General features: G+C 50.0%; 1 protein-coding gene across 1 annotated transcript; it reads left to right on the top strand.

The window, feature by feature from the left end:
* The first annotated feature begins 45 nt into the window (after positions 1–45).
* Positions 46–18,197, top strand: KLHL36 (kelch like family member 36). The gene is made up of 5 exons (XM_039721169.1): positions 46–100; positions 4,221–4,302; positions 7,837–8,910; positions 9,773–9,930; positions 16,200–18,197. The coding sequence occupies exons 2-5, from the start codon at positions 4,243–4,245 to the stop codon at positions 16,753–16,755; spliced, it is 1,848 nt and encodes a 615-aa protein (XP_039577103.1). The 5' UTR covers positions 46–100; positions 4,221–4,242; the 3' UTR covers positions 16,756–18,197.
* The last annotated feature ends 367 nt before the right edge of the window (positions 18,198–18,564 follow it).

Raw genomic sequence — 18,564 nt, 5'->3', positions numbered from 1 at the left:
GAGGGCGGCGGAGGCGGCGCCCGGGATGGAGCAGCCGGCGGCGGCGCGGCGGGGCCGGGGGCCGGGCCGGGAGCGCGGGAGGTAGCGCGGAGCGGAGCAGGTGAGCGGGGAACCGGGGATGGGGATGGGGGCCCGGGGGGTGCGGAGCAGCCGGGGCTGAGCATCACCCTCATGCCGGCCCCAGCGCTCGGGGCGGCCCCGGCCTCGAGCGGCGGCTCCGGGGTGGCTTTGGGTGGTGACAGCCGCTGCTGGGCCAGGCGTGTGCGGGGGGCTGTGTGTCGGTCCGGGTGTCTGTCCGGGTGTCTGTCTGTTTGTGTGTCCGTGTCTGTGTTGAGCGGCTCGCTCCGTTCCAATGCAGCGATCTCCCCCTGCCGGGCTCCCGGCGCTGCCCAGGAGCCATCCCGCATCCCCGAGATCCCTGCGCTCCCGGCGCTGCCCAGGAGCCATCCCGCATCCCCGAGATCCCTGCGCTCCGGGGGATGCCCAGGAGCCATCCCGCATCCCCGAGATCCCTGCGCTCCGGGGGGATGCCCAGGAGCCATCCCGCATCCCCGAGATCCCTGCGCTCCTCGGGGATGTCCCGGGGCCCCATCCCACATCCCCGAGTCCCTGGGGCTCCGGGGGATGCCCAGGAGCCATCCCGCATCCCCGAGATCCCTGCGCTCCGGGGGGATGCGGGCTGAGAGGCTGAGGCTGCCTGTGGGGCTGCGTTTCAGTCCCACGGAAACAGGGACAGGTCTCTGCTTTGCAGAATCCGGCTGGGAATAAACAGCACCAGGTGATGTCGTGCCCAAGGACTGGAGTTTTATTAACCACTCCTTCGGCATTTTAGTGAGTTTCAATACCCATTAAAACGAACCCACTTTTTTAGGGCTGGATTTGCCATTTAATAAAAACACTGCATTCCTTGATAAAAAGTATCACATTTTGTTTCTTTTAAAGTTTGCGGGGGATGACCATTGCTTGTTTCACATCAGTGCCGTCCCTGTGAAGGCTGAGCAGTGGGAGTGTCATTGCCACTGTCACTGAGTGCTGTCACACACGAGGGACAAGAGCTCCAGAGCCAGCCCTGAGTGCCGGGGACCCTTTAGTGCCACCAGGCCTGCCCGCAGCTCCTCCCAGCTGCATCCTCGTCCCTGCATGACGTGAGGCTCCCGGGGCCCAGCACGGCCCTGCTGCAGTGCATCTCTGAGCCGATGAGGTCATAGGGAACAGGGAATGTTTCTGAAGTCAGTGCAAGTGTAGGACACCGGGTGAATCACACTCGTTCTCTGCAGGCTGCAGCCTCTGGAGGATAATGTAATCACACATTAATACTTCTGGGTTTATATTGATTTTCTTTGCTTTTAGGAACGTTTTCATTTTTTTTTTCTACAGCCTTTATGCTGAGCATTATCTGCTCATGAATCTGTTTTTTGTAGTCTGCGTTTATCATCCATTGGCACTTGCTGCTGTTTGTACCTGTAACACTGCTGCTTGTCCTTGTCCTTGTCCCTGCAATCCCTTGTCCCTGATGTTTCCTAGGGCAGAGGTGGGTGACTCCAATGTCATCCCCTTAGGAGGAGAGAACCTCATCCTTGTGCAGGTCTCTGTGACCCAATGGCTGGAGCATTAATTCTCTTAATTAGGGACTTCATGCCTCTCAGTTTTCAGTGCCAGATCCAAACATCAGAAATGCACATCTTCCTTGTGGGACCAAATCTCTTCTCTTTGCTTCTCTTCCTTGTCTTTTCTCACTTTTCCATGGATTTTTTTTTTTTTTAATGCACAGAGGGATAAGTATTGGGCTCAGTTTCACCAGGCTGTAACTGCAGTGAGGAAATTACCTACTTTTTTGACTTTAGTGAGCTCTGATTTGATTCTTATGTAGCAATTCTGAGACCTCCAGAACATGGGGCTTTTCATCCTGTGAGGAAGATGTCACTGGCCTGGCAGAAATACCTATCCATGTCACAGGAGTCCTTGGAGAGGAAGCACAAGAGAAAGTGAGGACTTATGGACCTCCTCAAGAAAACATCTCCAGCAGGCATGGAGTCCTGGGAGTCTGGAGTGACCTTCAGCTGTCTAGAATATGTCATGAGGTTCAGGAAGGGTCTCAGAATATTTGGAGGGAGCTGAGCTAACAGGATGGCTCTGCACAGCCATGGGCCCCCCGGAGCATTATCTTTATCTTAAAATACACCCCTGACAGTGCCTTGTCCCTGTGTCTCTTTGCCATCTCCCCCACTTTTTGCTTCTTCTCCAAGAAGACAATTTGTCTGTCCCCAGTCCTGCTTCTCCATCCCTGTCTTTTCTGTGCAGAAGCAGAGGAAGGAATGGAGAGAACAATGCTCTCCTTCAGGAAGAGGCTGCCTTGAATTTTCCAGTTACAGTTAACATTGGGGTTGTCAATTTATAGATCACAGTTAGTATTGGGGCTGTCAGTTTTCAGCTCACAGTTAGCATTGGGGTTGTCCATTTCCAGGTCACATTATTGGGGTTGTCCATTTACAGGTCACAGTTAGCACTGGGGCTGGCAGCAGAGGGTTTCACTCAGATCATCAAGGGTCTTTACCCATCTCCTCATGGTCACACGGGCTACAGGAGAGACCAAAGCTGGCAAAAACCATTCTGATCTCCAGATTCAATAATCAATAGATGAGTACAAGCCCATCATCCCCTCAGGTTTCCTGGCGTGTCCTTGGAGCTGGCTGGCTGCTGCTGCCCCAGCCCTGGAGGGTGCAGAGGCTGGGGCAGGGGTGGTGCTGGCACTAGGCAGCCGTGGCACACTCCCCTGGTGCCACACGCTGTGCACATCACCCTCTGCAGCCCCTCAGCACCCAGGACATGTGTCCAAGCTGGGCTGTCCTTGGCCTGGACACAGCCCCAGCCTTCTGCTGTCCCCACGGTCACCTCTGGAGGATGCCCGGGGTGCTGGGTTAGCAAAGGGCTTTTCTCCTTGGGGGGACCACTGCACTGAACCTGGATCCGGGGTGTATGTGTAGTGTCTTTGCTTCTTATTTCCCCCCTGAGGCAGGGAATTTTCAGCCTGCTGCTCACCAGGGGGAGGTTCTTAACTTTGAGCCTCCTGGGCCGCAATGAATGAGGGGAAAGTCCCAGAGAAGCAGGGAAAGCCCCACTGCGGAGGTGAATTTCTGAGGTCAGGTAGTGCCATGCCAGGTAAGCAGGAGGAGATGGTGGTGGGGTTTCGGGATGCACCTCCCGCAGGCACTGCACTGTTTATCATCGTTGTACTAACAAAACACAAAAAAAACACATTCCCTGCAGCCAATGCCCCTGGCACTGCTATCCATGTCCGCCTTGCCTCAGGCCCTGACCCGGCAGGAACAGCCTGGAGCTCCCGGGATGTGTCCCAGCATCCCGGGGCAGGGAACAGCCTGGAGCTGCCGGGATATGTCCGAGCATTACAGGCCAGGGAACGGCCCCGATCTCCCGGGCTGCGTCCGAGCATCCCGGGGCAGAGAAAAGCCCCGATCTCCCGAATGTGTCCGAGCGTCCTGGGGCAGAGAAAAGTCCCGATCTCCCGGGCTGTGTCCGTGCATCCCGGGGCAGGGAACAGCCTGGAGCTCCCGGGATATGTCCGAGCATTCCAGGCCAGGGAACAGCCCCGATCTCTCGGGATGTATCCGAGCATTCCGGGGCAGGGAATAGCCCCGATCTCCCGGGCTGTGTCCGAGCATCCCGGCCCGGCTCTCGCTCTCTCCCGCGGGGGATCCCCGCCCCGACCCGCCCCGGCGCCTCCCCCGCCGCTCCCGTTCCCGGCCCCGCTCCCGCCCCGCTCCCGCCCCGCCGGCGTTTCCTGCCCCGGCCGCGGGGCGAGGGGCGGCTGCAGCCTGCAGGAATTTGTCACCGCTTTGTTTTCCCCGCTGTTTTCCGCCCGGATTCCGTCCCCGCGGCCCATGTAGCGGCCGGAGCGGGGCCGGGGCCGCTCGGTCACCGCGGCCGGGGGGCTCCGGCCGGCCCCGGGCAGCGCTGGGTGCCGCGGCTGGGCTGGGCTGTGCCCAACTTGTTGACACAACCGACCTTCGACAACAGCAGCGAGGAGGGAAAATTAATATTTTTTAACCCGGGCATTTCCAAGGGGCGGATCAGCCGTGCTGGGAATTGCATTCCCGGATCAGCCGGGCTGGGAATCGCATTCCCGGCTCAGCCCAAGATGCGTGCGAGCGCTCAGGAGGGGCTGGCGAGCTGCTGAACATCTTCCTGTGCCTTTGTTGCAGAAGTGCTGCGGATCGGGCGGTCATGGAGGGAACCCGGCAGAGCAGGATCTGCCGCCCGCACAAGATAAGTGAATCCTCGAAGGTTCGTACGGTTTGTGGCACCCACCAAAAAAATCCCCCTGGGGGTAGAGGGTCTCCTTTGGGGGGAATGTGAGAATGCTGAGCTTTTAAAAAGAGGGGTGGAAATGGTGGTTTACCTGCTCGAGTATTTTTGGTAGAAGTTGCTGCCTAGCGATTAAGGGGAAAAAAAGGAAAAGCAGCAGCAAATGGGCATCTGCTCATCATGACTCATAACTTAGAAACCCACATCATTGCAGCACAGTAGTTTCTCTATACTAAAAATTCTGTTATGAAATGTGGTGTGTTTGTTTTTTAAACTGATCCATCTCGTAAGATCCAAGCTCGTTACAAAAGCAAAGCTGGGATTACTCTTTAGGCTCAGCCTTGGTTTTGTACAAAATGGGAGCCTTGATTCTGGAAACTGTGTTTAGCCCAGTGAACTCACAGAACCTGGGTTGCTTTCTTAAGTTTGTGGGGTTCTTTGTATCAGAGCTCTGTCTGCACAAATACATTGTTTTTATTTGTGAATTCACGGAAATCCATCTCAGGCAGCTCTTTATGCAGGTCCTCAGGATGACTTATAAAATGTTAATAACAGCTGTAATTATTTTGTTCACTTTGTTTCATGCCAGTGCAAGCTGCTTTTGTGCTGTAGTTACAGGAGCTGCAGAACAGGTACCTTGTAATACCAGAAAAAAAAAGCAGGAAAAAGAAACTTTTCAGTGCCTCCTTACCAAAGCTGAATGAGCCAGATCTCATTTTCTTTTGCACCATTGATGAGCAGCAGTGCTGCATTAACAGTCTGAGAGAAATTAGATCTTTGAATCCAAGAGAAGCTGAAATTCTGCTCTAACACAATTGATGAAAGATAAATAGGACTAATTTTTAAATGTATCCCTACCAATATAATCTTTCCCTCAGTGCTGATCCTGTCTGCCACTTAAATGGTTTAGTCTGAATGTAATGATAATTCATCACATTAAAAATTAATTAACTTGACAGCATTGTTTTATTTGCTTGCTTAGACAGCAGCTGTCACTATCTGTTAAACTTAGAATGGCTGGATAATGCGAAGGCTGCTCTACAGAATATAAATAGCTTGAGGAAGATGTTCAAGTTCAGTATGAAATTAGTCTTGGTTCTGAAATGTGCAGCTCTCAGCTCCTGTTTCTTGCTCCCTGAACAAATGAACTCTCCAAGTGGCTGAAATTCTGAGCTGCTGTGCTGTGAGTGCCTCCAGTGCAGTGTGGAATGGGCTGGTGCCTGATTCCTGGAGCAGCAGCAGTCCCACATGGCAACAAGGATTTCAGGAGAGCGAGTTGCCAGGCGGATCTGAGGGCAGGATTACGCTGCTGCCTCAACATCCAGCTCAGCAGAGAGGGATCTCTGGCAAATCTCATATTCTGCTGTAATCTCGTTATGCATGATGGTGGTATTAGGGAATATTAGAGAGAAATGATCAGCCAGTTCCCAGGGATGAGGGGGAGGATGGGTTTGGTTCAGTCCAAGGGTTTGGATCAATCCTATCCCCCTATCCCAGTCAGATTTTGGAGAGGGTGCAGCGAGTTGTTATTTCTTGTCTGCTCATCTGCCACCATCAACTACCCCTGATTACAGCTGCCACAGAAGTGTGGTTTATCCTTTGCCATTTTTATTCTTCTGCCCCTCCTCTCCACCCTCTGGTTTCTGCTTAGGCTCCTGTACAACATCAGCTTTTCTCAGCCTCAGGAAAATTCAGATAAAAAGCTTTACAGTCCTTAAACACCATTTTTTTCTGTTACAAATCTCTGGCAATTTTATTCCTCAGTGGAAGCCACTTTATTGTCTATGTCATAGATCCCTTTTTAAATTCAGAGGTGTGTTCATGAGTAGAAGGCAAATTAAAGAGTTCTGATCCAGAAACCTTTTAATTATTGAAGCCTCTTCCCTTAGACTGGTTTAACTCTGCACACTTGAGTGTTCAGAGCCATTCCAACAGCAGGATTTTTGGCAGCTTGGGCTCCATTGTTTAGAAAAGAACATAAGGAAATAAAGAGAATCTGCTGGGATGTCACAGTAAGAGCAGCACATTTGGTTGTTAATTTGGGTCCCAAAAAGCCCTCTTGGGCTAGAGAGGGTCCCACTGTGGTTTAACCAGCCCAGCAAAGGCTTTTCCAGACTGCTGTGCTCTGCTTGGGCAGCCAGGAGAGCCACAGGTCATGAGGATTCCAGGAGAAACAACATTTTGGTGGGGAAGGGAAGGGGGAGTGTCTGGGAGCTCAGGTCACCTGTGTGACCTTTGCAGGTGTCACCTCTGGGAAGGCAGCCTGGGGGTTCAGGACTGGGCAAGATTGAGACAGCCAGGACTGTTCAGAGCTGCCCTAGGTAGGACACAGGGATGTGCTTCCCTTCCACCCCTTTTCCCTGCTCTTACAAGTTCTTACAGGCTCTGCCTGGTTTGGATTTGGCAATTAAAGTATTTGCTATTTGCATTTACCTTAACCTGGCTTTTATTAAGGGGCCTCACAAGGTACCTGACTGTGCCATCACACATTTAATTCCCCCAGAGGGTGGTCCTAAAACTTCACTTGACAATCTGGACTGACCAGCAGTGTTCAGTTCATGTTCTGCAGGACATTTGAGGGGCAACTAAATGTTTCCATCTTGGTTCATCCTAAGGCTGCTGATGTGAGTCTGTGGGAAAAGGGGCAAATGCTGGTGGCCTGAAAAGCTTGGTGACACATCCAGAGCTGCTGCTTAGAATGTGAGCACCAGAGGGATCCCAGAAGGGCACTTAATGGATGTGTCCTGAGGGCATTTTCCCTTTCCTTTAAAAGAAAAATATCTGCTCCTATTCATTTAAACAAAACCGACCTCAGCTTCTGGAAGCGAGGAGAAGCCTTGTGGGAATCAGTTCTCCACATGTGTGGCTTTGCACATAAATAAACAGCTATTACTCCCGAGTGCAGTGTGTGTGCCTGGAATAATGTGGGAAGAAAGAGAGGGATTTCACCCTAACAAGCTTAGAAATGCAGAGTTCTGGAAAGATTTAAGAGGGGGTAGCTGTCAAGCAAGCAGTAACCCAAACAATACATGGGCTGAATGAAAATTCAGAGTTCTGCTGCTTCCCACTCTAAATGCTCTGTGAGTAGCTTAGCTGGGAGAACTCTGCAAGGAGTCATTTGGGGGACAAGGAAGAAAGGAAATGTCAGCAAGATGTCTCTGAGACAATGAGTGGAAGAGTTTCAGAAAATTGTGCCTGTATAACTCATCAGGGAGGAGGTTTCAATGCAGCACTGTGGGGGAAGGAAGAGTAAATTTTATAAAAAAAGGGGAGTAGGAAGCAGTAAAAGTCTCCATAGACCTTTCAAAGTGAAGGTGAGGAGCTCAGGCTCGTACTGTGTCACTTGCCAACTACTTCATGTCAGAATTTATTATAAATGTGAATGTGCAACACAAAAAAGCTGTCTCTGAGTTATGTGTGACTGCACTTAGTGGGAAAACACATAAATCACATTTCACTGTGCAGCTGATCATGGTGGAGGTGCCACCTGCTGATGCTGTCTGTGCTTTCCAGGTGTACAGGTGGGATGACCACTCCAGTCTGGTTCTGCAGAGCCTGAACGAGCAGAGGCACCGAGGCCTCTTCTGTGACATCGTGCTGGTGGTGGACGAGCAGAGAGTCCCGGCCCACCGGAACCTCCTGGCTGTGTGCAGTGACTACTTCAACTCCATGTTCACCATCGGCATGAGGGAGGCCCACCAGAAGGAGGTGGAGCTTTTCGGAGCCTCCTACATCGGTCTCAAGGCCGTGGTGGATTTCCTGTACGGCAGCGAGCTGTCTCTGGATGGAGGGAACATCGACTACGTGCTGGAGACAGCTCACCTGCTGCAGATCTGGAAGGTGGTGGACTTCTGCTGCGAGTACCTGGAGAACGAAGTCAGCGAGGAGAATTACCTGTACCTGCAGGAGCTGGCCTCCATCTACAACCTGAAGCGCCTTGACTCCTACATCGATTCCTTCATCCTGCAGAACTTCGGCACGCTGTCCTTCACGCCGGACTTCCTGCAGAACATCTCCCTGCAGAAGCTGTGCCAGTACCTGGACAGCAGCGACGTGCAGCAGGAGTGCGAGCACGACCTGCTGCAGGCCGCGCTGCAGTGGCTCACTCAGTACCCGGAGCGGGAGAACGAGGCCTACCAAGTGCTGGACAACATCCACTTCCCGCTGATCCCCAAGAGCGACCTCTTGCACCGGGTGAAGCCCGCCGTGTGCTCGCTGCTGCCCAAGGAAGCCAACTGCGAGGGCTTCATCGAGGAGGCCGTGAACTACCACAACAGCGTGGCGGCGCAGCCGGTGCTGCAGACCAAGCGCACGGCGCTGCGCACCTGCGAGGAGCGCCTGCTCTTCGTGGGCGGCGAGGTGTCGGAGCGCTGCCTGGAGCTCTGCGATGACACCTGCTTCCTGGACACCAGGAAGGGGCAGTGGGTGGCAGAAACGCCTCTGCCGGCCCGGCGGAGTCACCACTGCGTGGCGGTCTTGGGAGGATTCATCTTCATAGCCGGGGGCAGCTTTTCCCGGGACAATGGAGGGGATGCGGCGTCAAATCTCCTATATAGGTATGATCCCCGCTGTAACCAGTGGATAAAGGTGAGGCTTGAGCTGTATTATTTCTCTGTTCAAAGTGCTTTATGTTTACAGTGTTTTCTCCTTTGCTGGTGGAGGGACAGGGCTTGTTGGCGTAGTCAACATGGCAGCACTTGCAAATGAAAAGTCAAGTTAGTTAAGTTGAAGCAGCTGCTTGAGTCCTTTGTGGGAATGCTTAAATTACACAAAGGCAGACATTCAGCTTCATTTGGGATTTGGGCATCTCATCTGAGAAATTCCTGGTTATAATCCACCCACAATTCTTTAGATTACTTCTGGAAAAATTCTGGAATGGACTTGGAGTTGATTGCTTGGTTCATCTTCCTCAAGCAGTAGTACATATAAATCAGAAATAGGTGTGATATAGAAAGGAAATGTCTCTGGCAATTACCAAGTGTCTCTGTGCTAAATGTCCCTTAGGACGAGCTCTTTGCTCCCAGTGCTGCCACAAAACCCTTCATCTGCACGGGTCACTGTATCAGCCACTCCTTGTTCCTGTATGGACCAGTTATGGTTTCCATATGAACCAATCATGATTCCTCTATGGATCAGCCATCCTGGATGGTTCACTTGTGGTTTTCAGTGATTCCAATACCTGTTTCTTCTTATGTTGGGAAGGAGTTCCTATAAACACAAATGTTTCTAAAGTAACCTGTCTCTTAGAGGTTTCATGTTTTCCCCTTGTTTGAAATGGATGCTACTGCAGAAAAACAGAAGTGTTTTATGAATATAATGGTCAAAACCAGAATCTCTCCTTACCAAATAAATGGGAAGGAGCAACTTCCCCACCCTCAGACGTGAATAGCCCTTAAATTCCTTGCTTAGCAGACACTGGAAGATGCCACCAGGTCATTTTCTTTGCCAGGTTGCCTCCATGAGACAGCGACGAGTGGATTTCTACCTGGGAGCCATCACTGACATGCTGGTGGCTGTTGGTGGCAGGAATGAAAACGGGGCCCTGTCTTCAGTTGAGACCTACAGCCCTCAGAAGGACTCCTGGACCTACATAGCAGGACTGCCCAGGTAACTGAGCAGCCTGGAAGCTCCCCTGTGTTTGAAGAGTGGTAGGAAAGGGAGCTTGTGTGGCTGTAGCTGATGGAGGGAACCCTGGAGGGGAGGGAAGGGGATGTAAAACCAGTGTGGCATCAGCCATACCAAGCACAGCAGCAGCTGGGAGCTGAGCAGGCAGCGTGCCTTGTGTCAGCAGGGTTTTAATTTTCATCCCAAGGTGCATCTGGAGGATGGGAGGGAGAACTCTGATCATTTCATTCTACAATTCTTACAAAGCTTTTCCTGAGGCCACTTGGAGTTGAATGTTTTCAGAAGCACTTTTCACATCTTGGTCATTTCTTTGGCCTTACTTTGTCACCTTGGTGTGATGATTTTCCTTGTAGGGTGTTTGTGTTGGGCTGCTCAGGCTGGCTGTCATAGCCAAACACATTCACCTGTATTGGAAATACAGAACCCTGACAAATGTGAGCTCTCTCTCTCTCTCTCTCTGTCTGAGTTAACACTTGGCTGTTCTCTTGTGAGAGGTTTAAGCCCTGCAGCTCTTGTGGTAGCAGACAGGACATTGCTGTGTCTTGAATCAATGTCAGAGCAGTGACTTTGTAAGGACAGCAGGACAGCATTTCATTTGCTGACAGTGCCTCAGATTTAGTGCTGTTTCACATTTGTGGGAATCACAGGGACCTTGGCTGTATGGATGGTGTTTCCATGATGTCTGAAGCCTCAGCAGCAGTGCTGGCTTTCCCAGCAGTGCCATCACAGAGCAGGTTCCTGCAGTTTGGTTCGAGAGCTCAGGTTTTTCCCCGCTCCCTGAGCTGCAGAGCTGCAGAGGCACAGGCAGCCAGTGAAGGCACAGAAGCCTGTTAACCAATTCTATTTTGGGCAGGTGCTGCAATGCAAGGCTGATCCAGGCTAACAGCTGGGCTCGAGGGCTCTTCACAAGCAGGATGCTTTCTTATTTCTGCTCACTTAGGCAGATCCAGCAGTTGGGGCTAAACACCACAGCCCTTCCTGGGAAGCTGTGTAGGAGAATATCTTCAGGTCCTAAATCCTTCTGTAAACTGGGGTCACCTGTGAGGTGTATCCTGTGTGGATATTTTTACTCATAAATGATCCTGGGGAAGTTCACACAGTTGGTTTAATCCACACAGACTCTCCAAAAAGGAGCAGTTTGTCTGCATGTTCCAACTCCTGCCTGTGTGCTGGCTTTGGGAATTCTGCAGCTGCAGCATTTAAAGTGAACTTTGACTTGTGGGTGTTAATTTTTTATTAGATTACCTGGCTGGTCTGCTTGAACAAGGCAAAAGTCCCCTCTTAGCGGACAGACCCCTCTTAGGATGAATTATTCCTGCATGCAAATAAATGATTCTGCATCCTCTCTTCCTGTTGCTCTGTCCTTGTGTCAGCTCAGCTGTGTGGTGACAGCTCCCCACTTTTCCATGCAGTTGCTGTTTTGCATGTTTAAGTGTCCTTAGTTAGATTTTCGTGGACTCTTGGCCCCTTTGGATTTTTTGTCTTTTCAGCCCTTTTGTTCCATTTGGTGCTGGGCAGTGAATTGAGTTTGAATTGTTTCTGCATAGAAGGAATAAGGCAAAAAGAACTTTATGCAGGTTGCAAAAGGCCAGACTCAGGGGTGAGAACAGGAACCTTTCTGACACACGTCCACTGCATGAGCTGGGTGGCTCTGGCAGATTTGGGGCTGCTGAAAAGGGTCTGGGCAGCCTCTCCTTGAGGTACTTGAGGTGGAGCTGTTGGAGCAAGTCCAGAGGAGGCACCAGGGTGATCAGAGGGATGCAACAGCTCTCCGAAGAGGAAAGGCTGAGAGAGCTGGGATTGTTCAGTCTGGAGAAGAGAAGCTTCAGGGTGACCTGACTGTGGCACTCCAGTGCCTGAAGGGAGCCTACAGGAACCATGGAGAGAGACTTCACAAGGGCCTGGAATGCCAGGACAAGGGGGAATGGCTTCCCACGGGCAGAGGGCAGGGTTAGATCAGATTTTAGAAAAAAAATCTTAGCTGTGAGATGGTGAGGCCCTTCTCTGGTTGCCCAGAGAAGCTGTGGCTGCCCCATCCCTGTGAGTCTGTGATTTACTGGCAGTGGAGGAAGGATGAGAGAGAATTCTGTGATCCATTCAAGGCTAAAAGCATTCCAGCTACAGTTCCTCCAGCCTGCTCCACTCTTCCCTTCAACACATTCCTCATCTGATGTCTGTGTTCCTCCTCACCACATGGTTTTGTTCCTTAAACAGATTTAAGTTCTTGTTTCACTCAACATCTCCCCTAGTCCTCTTCCAGCAGCAAGACTTCTCACACAGAGGAAACCAGAAGCTCCAGTCCTCTGCTTCCTGACTGCCTGATCAGGCATGGTATCCCAACAAAACCTCTTCTTTTCCCATGTTTTTCTGTCTTCTTCCCTCTGAAGAGAGCATCTGCAGGTGTTTTCGTTCTCTTGGGAGCATGACCACCAGCAGCAGGCTTTTTGGTGCCATTCCTGACTGCCCCAAGCCAGCAACTGCCTGGAATCCTGTTCCCTGGAGTGACGGGCTCGTGTTGAGGTCATTCTGGGGTGTGGGCTTGTGTTGATCAACTCGGGTTGTGTGGGGTGGGACTCCCGGAGGTTGTTTGTTAAAGCTTCTATGCTGAACATCCCGAAAATGGGTTTGTTTTGTTGCTTCCCAAGGGGCAGAGCTTGCCACGTGTGTGGAGATTTGCAGGGAAAGGCAGTGCTTGTGTCCTTGAGCACACATGCCAGCGCCAAATCCCGTGTCCGTGCTGCTGTTCGCAGTCTCACTCCTCCAAGGAAGAGCTTTACAGGCTCTTCTTTATCTCCTCTTACCCCGCTCTCCTTCCCAGCCTATAAGGTCAAAACAACATGTTGTTTTCCCTAAGCACTCTCTTGGAAGGAGCTGAGCTGTTTTGACTGAACTTAGGCTGTCTTGCTGGAGAAGCAAACAGCCTCTCGGGGCAGATGCTTTGGGAGGAAAACGTCAGCCAAGTTTTCTAAAGGGTGGACCTGGTCCAAGTCCGCTACAAAGGAGTTCAATTTGCCTGATTCTCATTAAGGTCCTTGGTTGTGGAATACCTTTCTCTTTCTTCAGAGCAGTCCTATATTTTTTTCCCCTTTTCCCAGAAACTGGGAGCAGTTTCTGTCATAGTTTCTAGCCCGGCAGGGAGCAGCGGTGGCTGGGCAGAGCAGGAGGTGGGGCAGCATGTTCTCATCCTGAACAGACCATGAAAAGGCCTGCTGCAGACAGCAGCAAAACTAATTGAGTGGCCCTAGGTTAAAGTTTGGCAGAACAACTGAAAGCTGCTGTGTGAGGAGCTGTGTTGGAACAGGCTGGGGAGAGATGATATCTGCTCTGCCAGTTGGGTCATGAACGATCTCGCAGGGCTACGACAGGTGGACACCAAGATTGAGAGCAACCACAGCTCACCTGGACTTTGGTTGGAGTAGGGGATTCCCAAAGCTTTATTGAGTTATGTGCTCTTCTGTTTTGGGCAGTAAATGGTAGGTTTTCTGGCATTTGAATGGTGTCACTGGGTCAGGAACTAATTTTTCAGCACTGTATCTGGGTTAAGGCATTCAAAATCAGCACCAGGCTCCAGCAGATGTTAAAATCAAATCTCCTTTCTCTTAATGCCTCTGCTTTTTTTCTGGCCACTCTTGCAGATAATGCTGCCAAAATGCTCAATGTTCTCTTTTGGAGGATGTCTAGACCCACTCTATTGATGCGCCTGTCCTGTTGCCCATTTAGAAATGCCCCTCTCTCAATCACAGGGCTTGTAGAAAGGATTTGTATTGATTGGTTTCAATTTATGCATCTATTTCATGCAGTTCCTAGGAAAGTGATGCTGTTTTGGATGAGCTTTCAGAAGTGAAAGTTTCAAAGTGAAACACCTCTGGTGCCTTTCAGTGGGTAATTTTCCTATACTGTACAATAACAAATTGATGGTCGATTTGGTGCTTCAGATCTGACAGTTTCTGTCAGAGCACTGTCTAGCTGTTGCTGTTCCCTGGACACAGCCACTGACTGAGGCAAAAGAACCAGATCAGTGCTTTTTCTGCAGCTGCCTGTGCTGGGCTGCATGCCTGTGCTTGAGAGACAATGGCTATTGCTTGCTTACCTGCACAGAGCTCCAGAGCAGGAGAATATTTAACCTACTTCTCCAAAGGCCGTGCAGGTTTTTATTAACTCGGGGTAATTTTTTCCCTGAATGGTGAATGCAGTGTGATTGCCATCAGCAGTGCAGGGCTCTGGGGTGCATTCCATGTCCTCACACTGTCCTCCTCCTGACTCCTCCAAACTCCCTGGTACAGCACAGCCTCCAGGCAGCTTGGTTTCATGTGGGTTTAAAATCTGCTGCAGTTTGAAATGAACTGACCTCAAGCTGTCCATCCCATCCCCAGACTGAGCATTTTAAACCTACTCCTGTGTATGCAGAGAAACACAGGCTCTGCCAAGCAGCCCAGGAGCCACTGGAGAGGGACAGTCCCTGTTCTTGTCTGGAAGAGACCTCAACCAAGGAGCAGCATCTCTGGGCACTTCACCTGCCTGGTGTTTCTGTCAGGGTGAAAGCCAGGGGTTCATGTGCTCAAGGTACATTGTGTCCACCAGAAGCACTGAGTGTGAATTAACTGCTTCCATCATGAGGCACATTGTGAGCTGTGGAAATTCTGAGTTGCCTTTTTGGATAAAGTGCATAACTGTACCAAAGCTCTCTCCTTTTTTATTCCCATCTTTTCCCTGAGAGGCCAAGAAGCAGAACAGCTGTGAAGTCACCTCTGCACGATCTCCAGGGCTGGAGCTGCAGCCCCCATAGTTGAACAGACTGTCCTGGTCACTCAGCACTGTCAGCCCAAGCATGTCAGGGATTTTTCTGCTTCTTGTAGCAGGAACCTATTAAAATATCTGATTCAGACAGGGATCAGAGGTTTTGGTAGGCATCTCGGATAATAACCACCTTTTAGCTTGTCTCAGAAGCATTGTGCTTTCAGGGTAAATGTGGGGTTTCTTTCCTAGTCCATCTTCTCCCTTGGCACAGAAGTGCTGGCACTCAGGTGCGTGGAAGATGTTCCGATAGCATTTGTGCGGCTCAGAGAAACCATCAGCCTGCAAAGTAAAAACAGCTCAAGGTTCTCTCCACACGGAGCTCCAGCGTGTTCAGGCACGGTTCAAAGGCTACAGCAGAGCTAACAGAGCTTTGTCTGCCGTGGAGGTTGCGTGGTCTCCGGTGCCTGACTACAAAGGATGGTGGTAGAGGCTCCTGAGTGCAGCCTGACGAGTACACTGCTCTGTGCCCTGTGGGGATTGAATTGTTCAGGCTCCTTGTGACAGCCAATTTGCTGTGGCTGGTGCTGCATCTTTTGACACCCCAACTCCCCAAAAGAGGGGAAAAAAACATATATAGGAATGATGTGTTCAAAGCCAAAGCAGCTGATGCTGTTTGTCACCTTGGCTCAAAGGGGTTTGGTCAGGAATAGCCTAGAGTGAAGTTAAGAACAGCCTGGAGATTTAGGTTTGTAGTGGGTTTATTACAGATGATCAAAGGGGGTTTCCCTCTGCCCTGTGCATGCAGCATGCATGGTGCAGCTTCTACCATCTCATTTTCTCTTACCATGATCTCTGGTGGGCTGGGGTCTGCTGCCTTGTCCTGCGGTGACCAGAGAAGTTCCCAGCTGTGGGGCAGAGGTGGTAGAGCAGACAGATGGCTCATGAAAAGGACACTGCCCGTGTTGGGACTGCTGGTGAACCAGGCAGAGAGCATGGTAAGAAATGTATCCAGTGATCCTGAAGCTGTGCAAGGGCAAGGCAGCAGCAATTTTCTTCTTGGTTTCTCTTGGTTCGTCCCTACTGGTAAGTCTGAGAGGTGTCATGATTATTTTCCCATTCTATCACAGAAACCCTTACTGACATGTGGATTTTTTCCCTCTCAGACTGATGCAAGCCAAGCACTGGAGCAGAAATATGGGAGTGAAGGTCATGCCAGTAGAGCAGGATGGGCTATTTCTGTTGTGTGACACACTCTAGAGGATGCATTAAAAAGTGATTGTCATACCTTAGTGCTCTGCAGCAACCAGCTATGGAAAGGGTGATTTAAAAGTGGTTGTCAGGCTGTGCACTCTGCAGTGCAGGGTGAGGCCCTGGGAATGAGAGGAGTTACTGGGTCGCCAGATCTGGGATTCTTCTGCCTTTAGTTACTGTTTATTTGCTTCTTTAGCACAGTCTCTACTGCATGCCTGCGTGCCTTGATAAAACCCATAAGGTTTTATGTTTGCCTGCCCCAGGTTTACCTACGGCCACGCTGGCACCGTCTACAAGGAATTCGTGTACATTTCGGGGGGCCACGACTACCAGATCGGCCCCTACAGAAAGAACCTGCTGTGCTACGACTACCGCACAGACGTGTGGGAGGAGAAGAGACCCATGATCACTGCCAGGGGCTGGCACAGCATGTGCACCCTGCAGGACAACATCTACTCCATCGGCGGCAGCGACGACAACATCGAGACCATGGCTCGCTTTGACATCCTCAGCGTGGAGTCCTACAGCCCCCAGTGCAACCAGTGGACCAGAGTGGCCCCACTGCTGCAAGCCAACAGCGAGTCGGGGGTGGCAGTTTGGGAAGGCAAGATTTACATCCTGGGAGGCTACAGCTGGGAGGAGGCCGTCTTCTCCAAAACAGTCCAGGTCTATGATAAGGAGAAAAATAAGTGGTGCAAAGGGACGGACTTGCCCAAAGCGATCGCCGGAGTGTCCGCGTGTGTCTGCGCCCTGAAACCCAAAACAGAGGACAAAAAGAAAAAGATAAAAACAAAAAAGCATCAAGATCGAGGAAGATGACCACTCCTGGATAGCCACCCTTGGATGGTGGGCTCCTTGTATTTAGACATTTCTATCTAACCTTTATTTTTTTTCTTTTTAAACAGGGTGGGGAGGGCATCTTCTGAAGCCTCAGAAAATGTACGCTTGAATGTGGTTTTTGGATTAAACTCATGTTTAAGGTAAAAACAACAAAAGAAACCAAAAACTCCCCTTCTTGCTATACAAAGGGTGATGTGGCCAGAGAGGTTCTGCTGCTCTCCTGAATGTCAAGGCTTAGGCTTCTCCTTCTGTGGTTCATGGCATTTCCACATACATCGTATTATATCGACGTTTTGAGGAGTTTTTAAAAACAACTTTTATACTTTTTTATACCACATTTTGCTAACTCAGTCTCTCGTTTGCCATATATTACATTGTTGACTGTGGAAGCTGCTGCTGCGTGCTCGTGACCCCGTTGTTGGTGTCAGGATCCTCGTGTGGTGATCTTTGGTCCCTGTGTGGCTCGGCCAGGACGCGGTGCAGCTGTTGGAGCAGCGCTGGCATTCCCAGCATTGTCAGGCAGTCAGCTGGAGTTGGGACTATTGTCACAATTCCAGCTCCCCCAGAGCCCAGCTCGCCAGCCATGCCCATAAACACCCTTTATTTCAGTGACTGCTGATCTGCTGAGTGGATTTCAAGGGCTTTGGTTTAAAGTTCAGCTGTTATTTTTTCCTCAGTCCTCCTCTCCCATCTCCCTTTCCATGAATTTCAGATTTGCCTTTTCTCCCACCTGGTGTATGTGCAGGTGATATCCTGCTACCCTCATTCTTTTGTCTTTTTTTTCCCCACGCAAACTATTTACCTCAATAATTGGAAAACACTAAGAAAACATTTTTGCACTTAATTTCATTTGAAACTCTGGTAAATGAAAGACCTACTACAAGCACGTGTGTATCGAAAGAGGTAACAATAAATTTCTGGAGTGCAAGGAGGTTATAGGTTGTTTCTTCAATGCTAAGAAAAGTAGTTGGAATTAATTTTCTGAAACTCTGAGGGTTTTTTCTGGTGTTTTTTTTTTTAATTTAAAAAAAAAGCCTCAGGAGCCAGTCTTTCATTTGCATTAATGGATTTATTTTAAAGCGTTTGTGTACTGCATGAGGTAATGGTTATTCTTTTTTAGACTAAAAATAAATTTCAAACAAAACCAAAAAAACCCCAAATGAAACATTTTGGTTACGACAAACTCATTGACAAGTTGTTGGGGTTATTTTTTAAATATCTGAAATCCTTGCTATGTTGACTGACAACTACTTAACTTTTTGGGAACATTTTCATGTGTAAGTATAGAACAAAAATTTCAAAGACTTGCTTTTTTTCTGTTACTGGGTTGCTTGTTACTATATCCCCTCTTCTAACGTGTTTATGTATCACATTAATGTCTGGGAACAATAAATCCAGTTTAGAATATACTATTCATCACAGCCTGATGTCTTGTGTATTGATTTCATTGAGGTTTTCCTTTTTGATTAATTGGAAAAAAATAATCCTGTAATCATTTTTCAGTGAAATTCATAATAGTGGAAACATTTTAGTAGGAAGGTAAATTTAACAATATGAAGTAGAAATATAACTTACTTAGAGAATTAATTTTTACTGCATTTTTCTGCTCCAGACAGTCAGAAGAGAAAAGGGGGAATGGCTCCCCACTGCCAGAGCGCAGATTTAGTTGGGACATTGGGAAGAAATTCTCCCCTGTGAGTGTGGGGAGGTGCTGGCACAGGGTGCCCAGAGCAGCTGTGGCTGCCCCTGGATCCCTGGAAATGTCCAAGGTCCGGCTGGACAGGGCTT

This window comes from Passer montanus, unplaced genomic scaffold (assembly GCF_014805655.1).
Source record: "Passer montanus isolate IOZ18808 unplaced genomic scaffold, ASM1480565v1 scaffold45, whole genome shotgun sequence".
Taxonomy (NCBI): Eukaryota; Metazoa; Chordata; class Aves; order Passeriformes; family Passeridae; genus Passer; species Passer montanus.
Note: the sequence above shows the minus strand (reverse complement) of the source record. Positions and strands in the feature narration are given on the sequence as shown.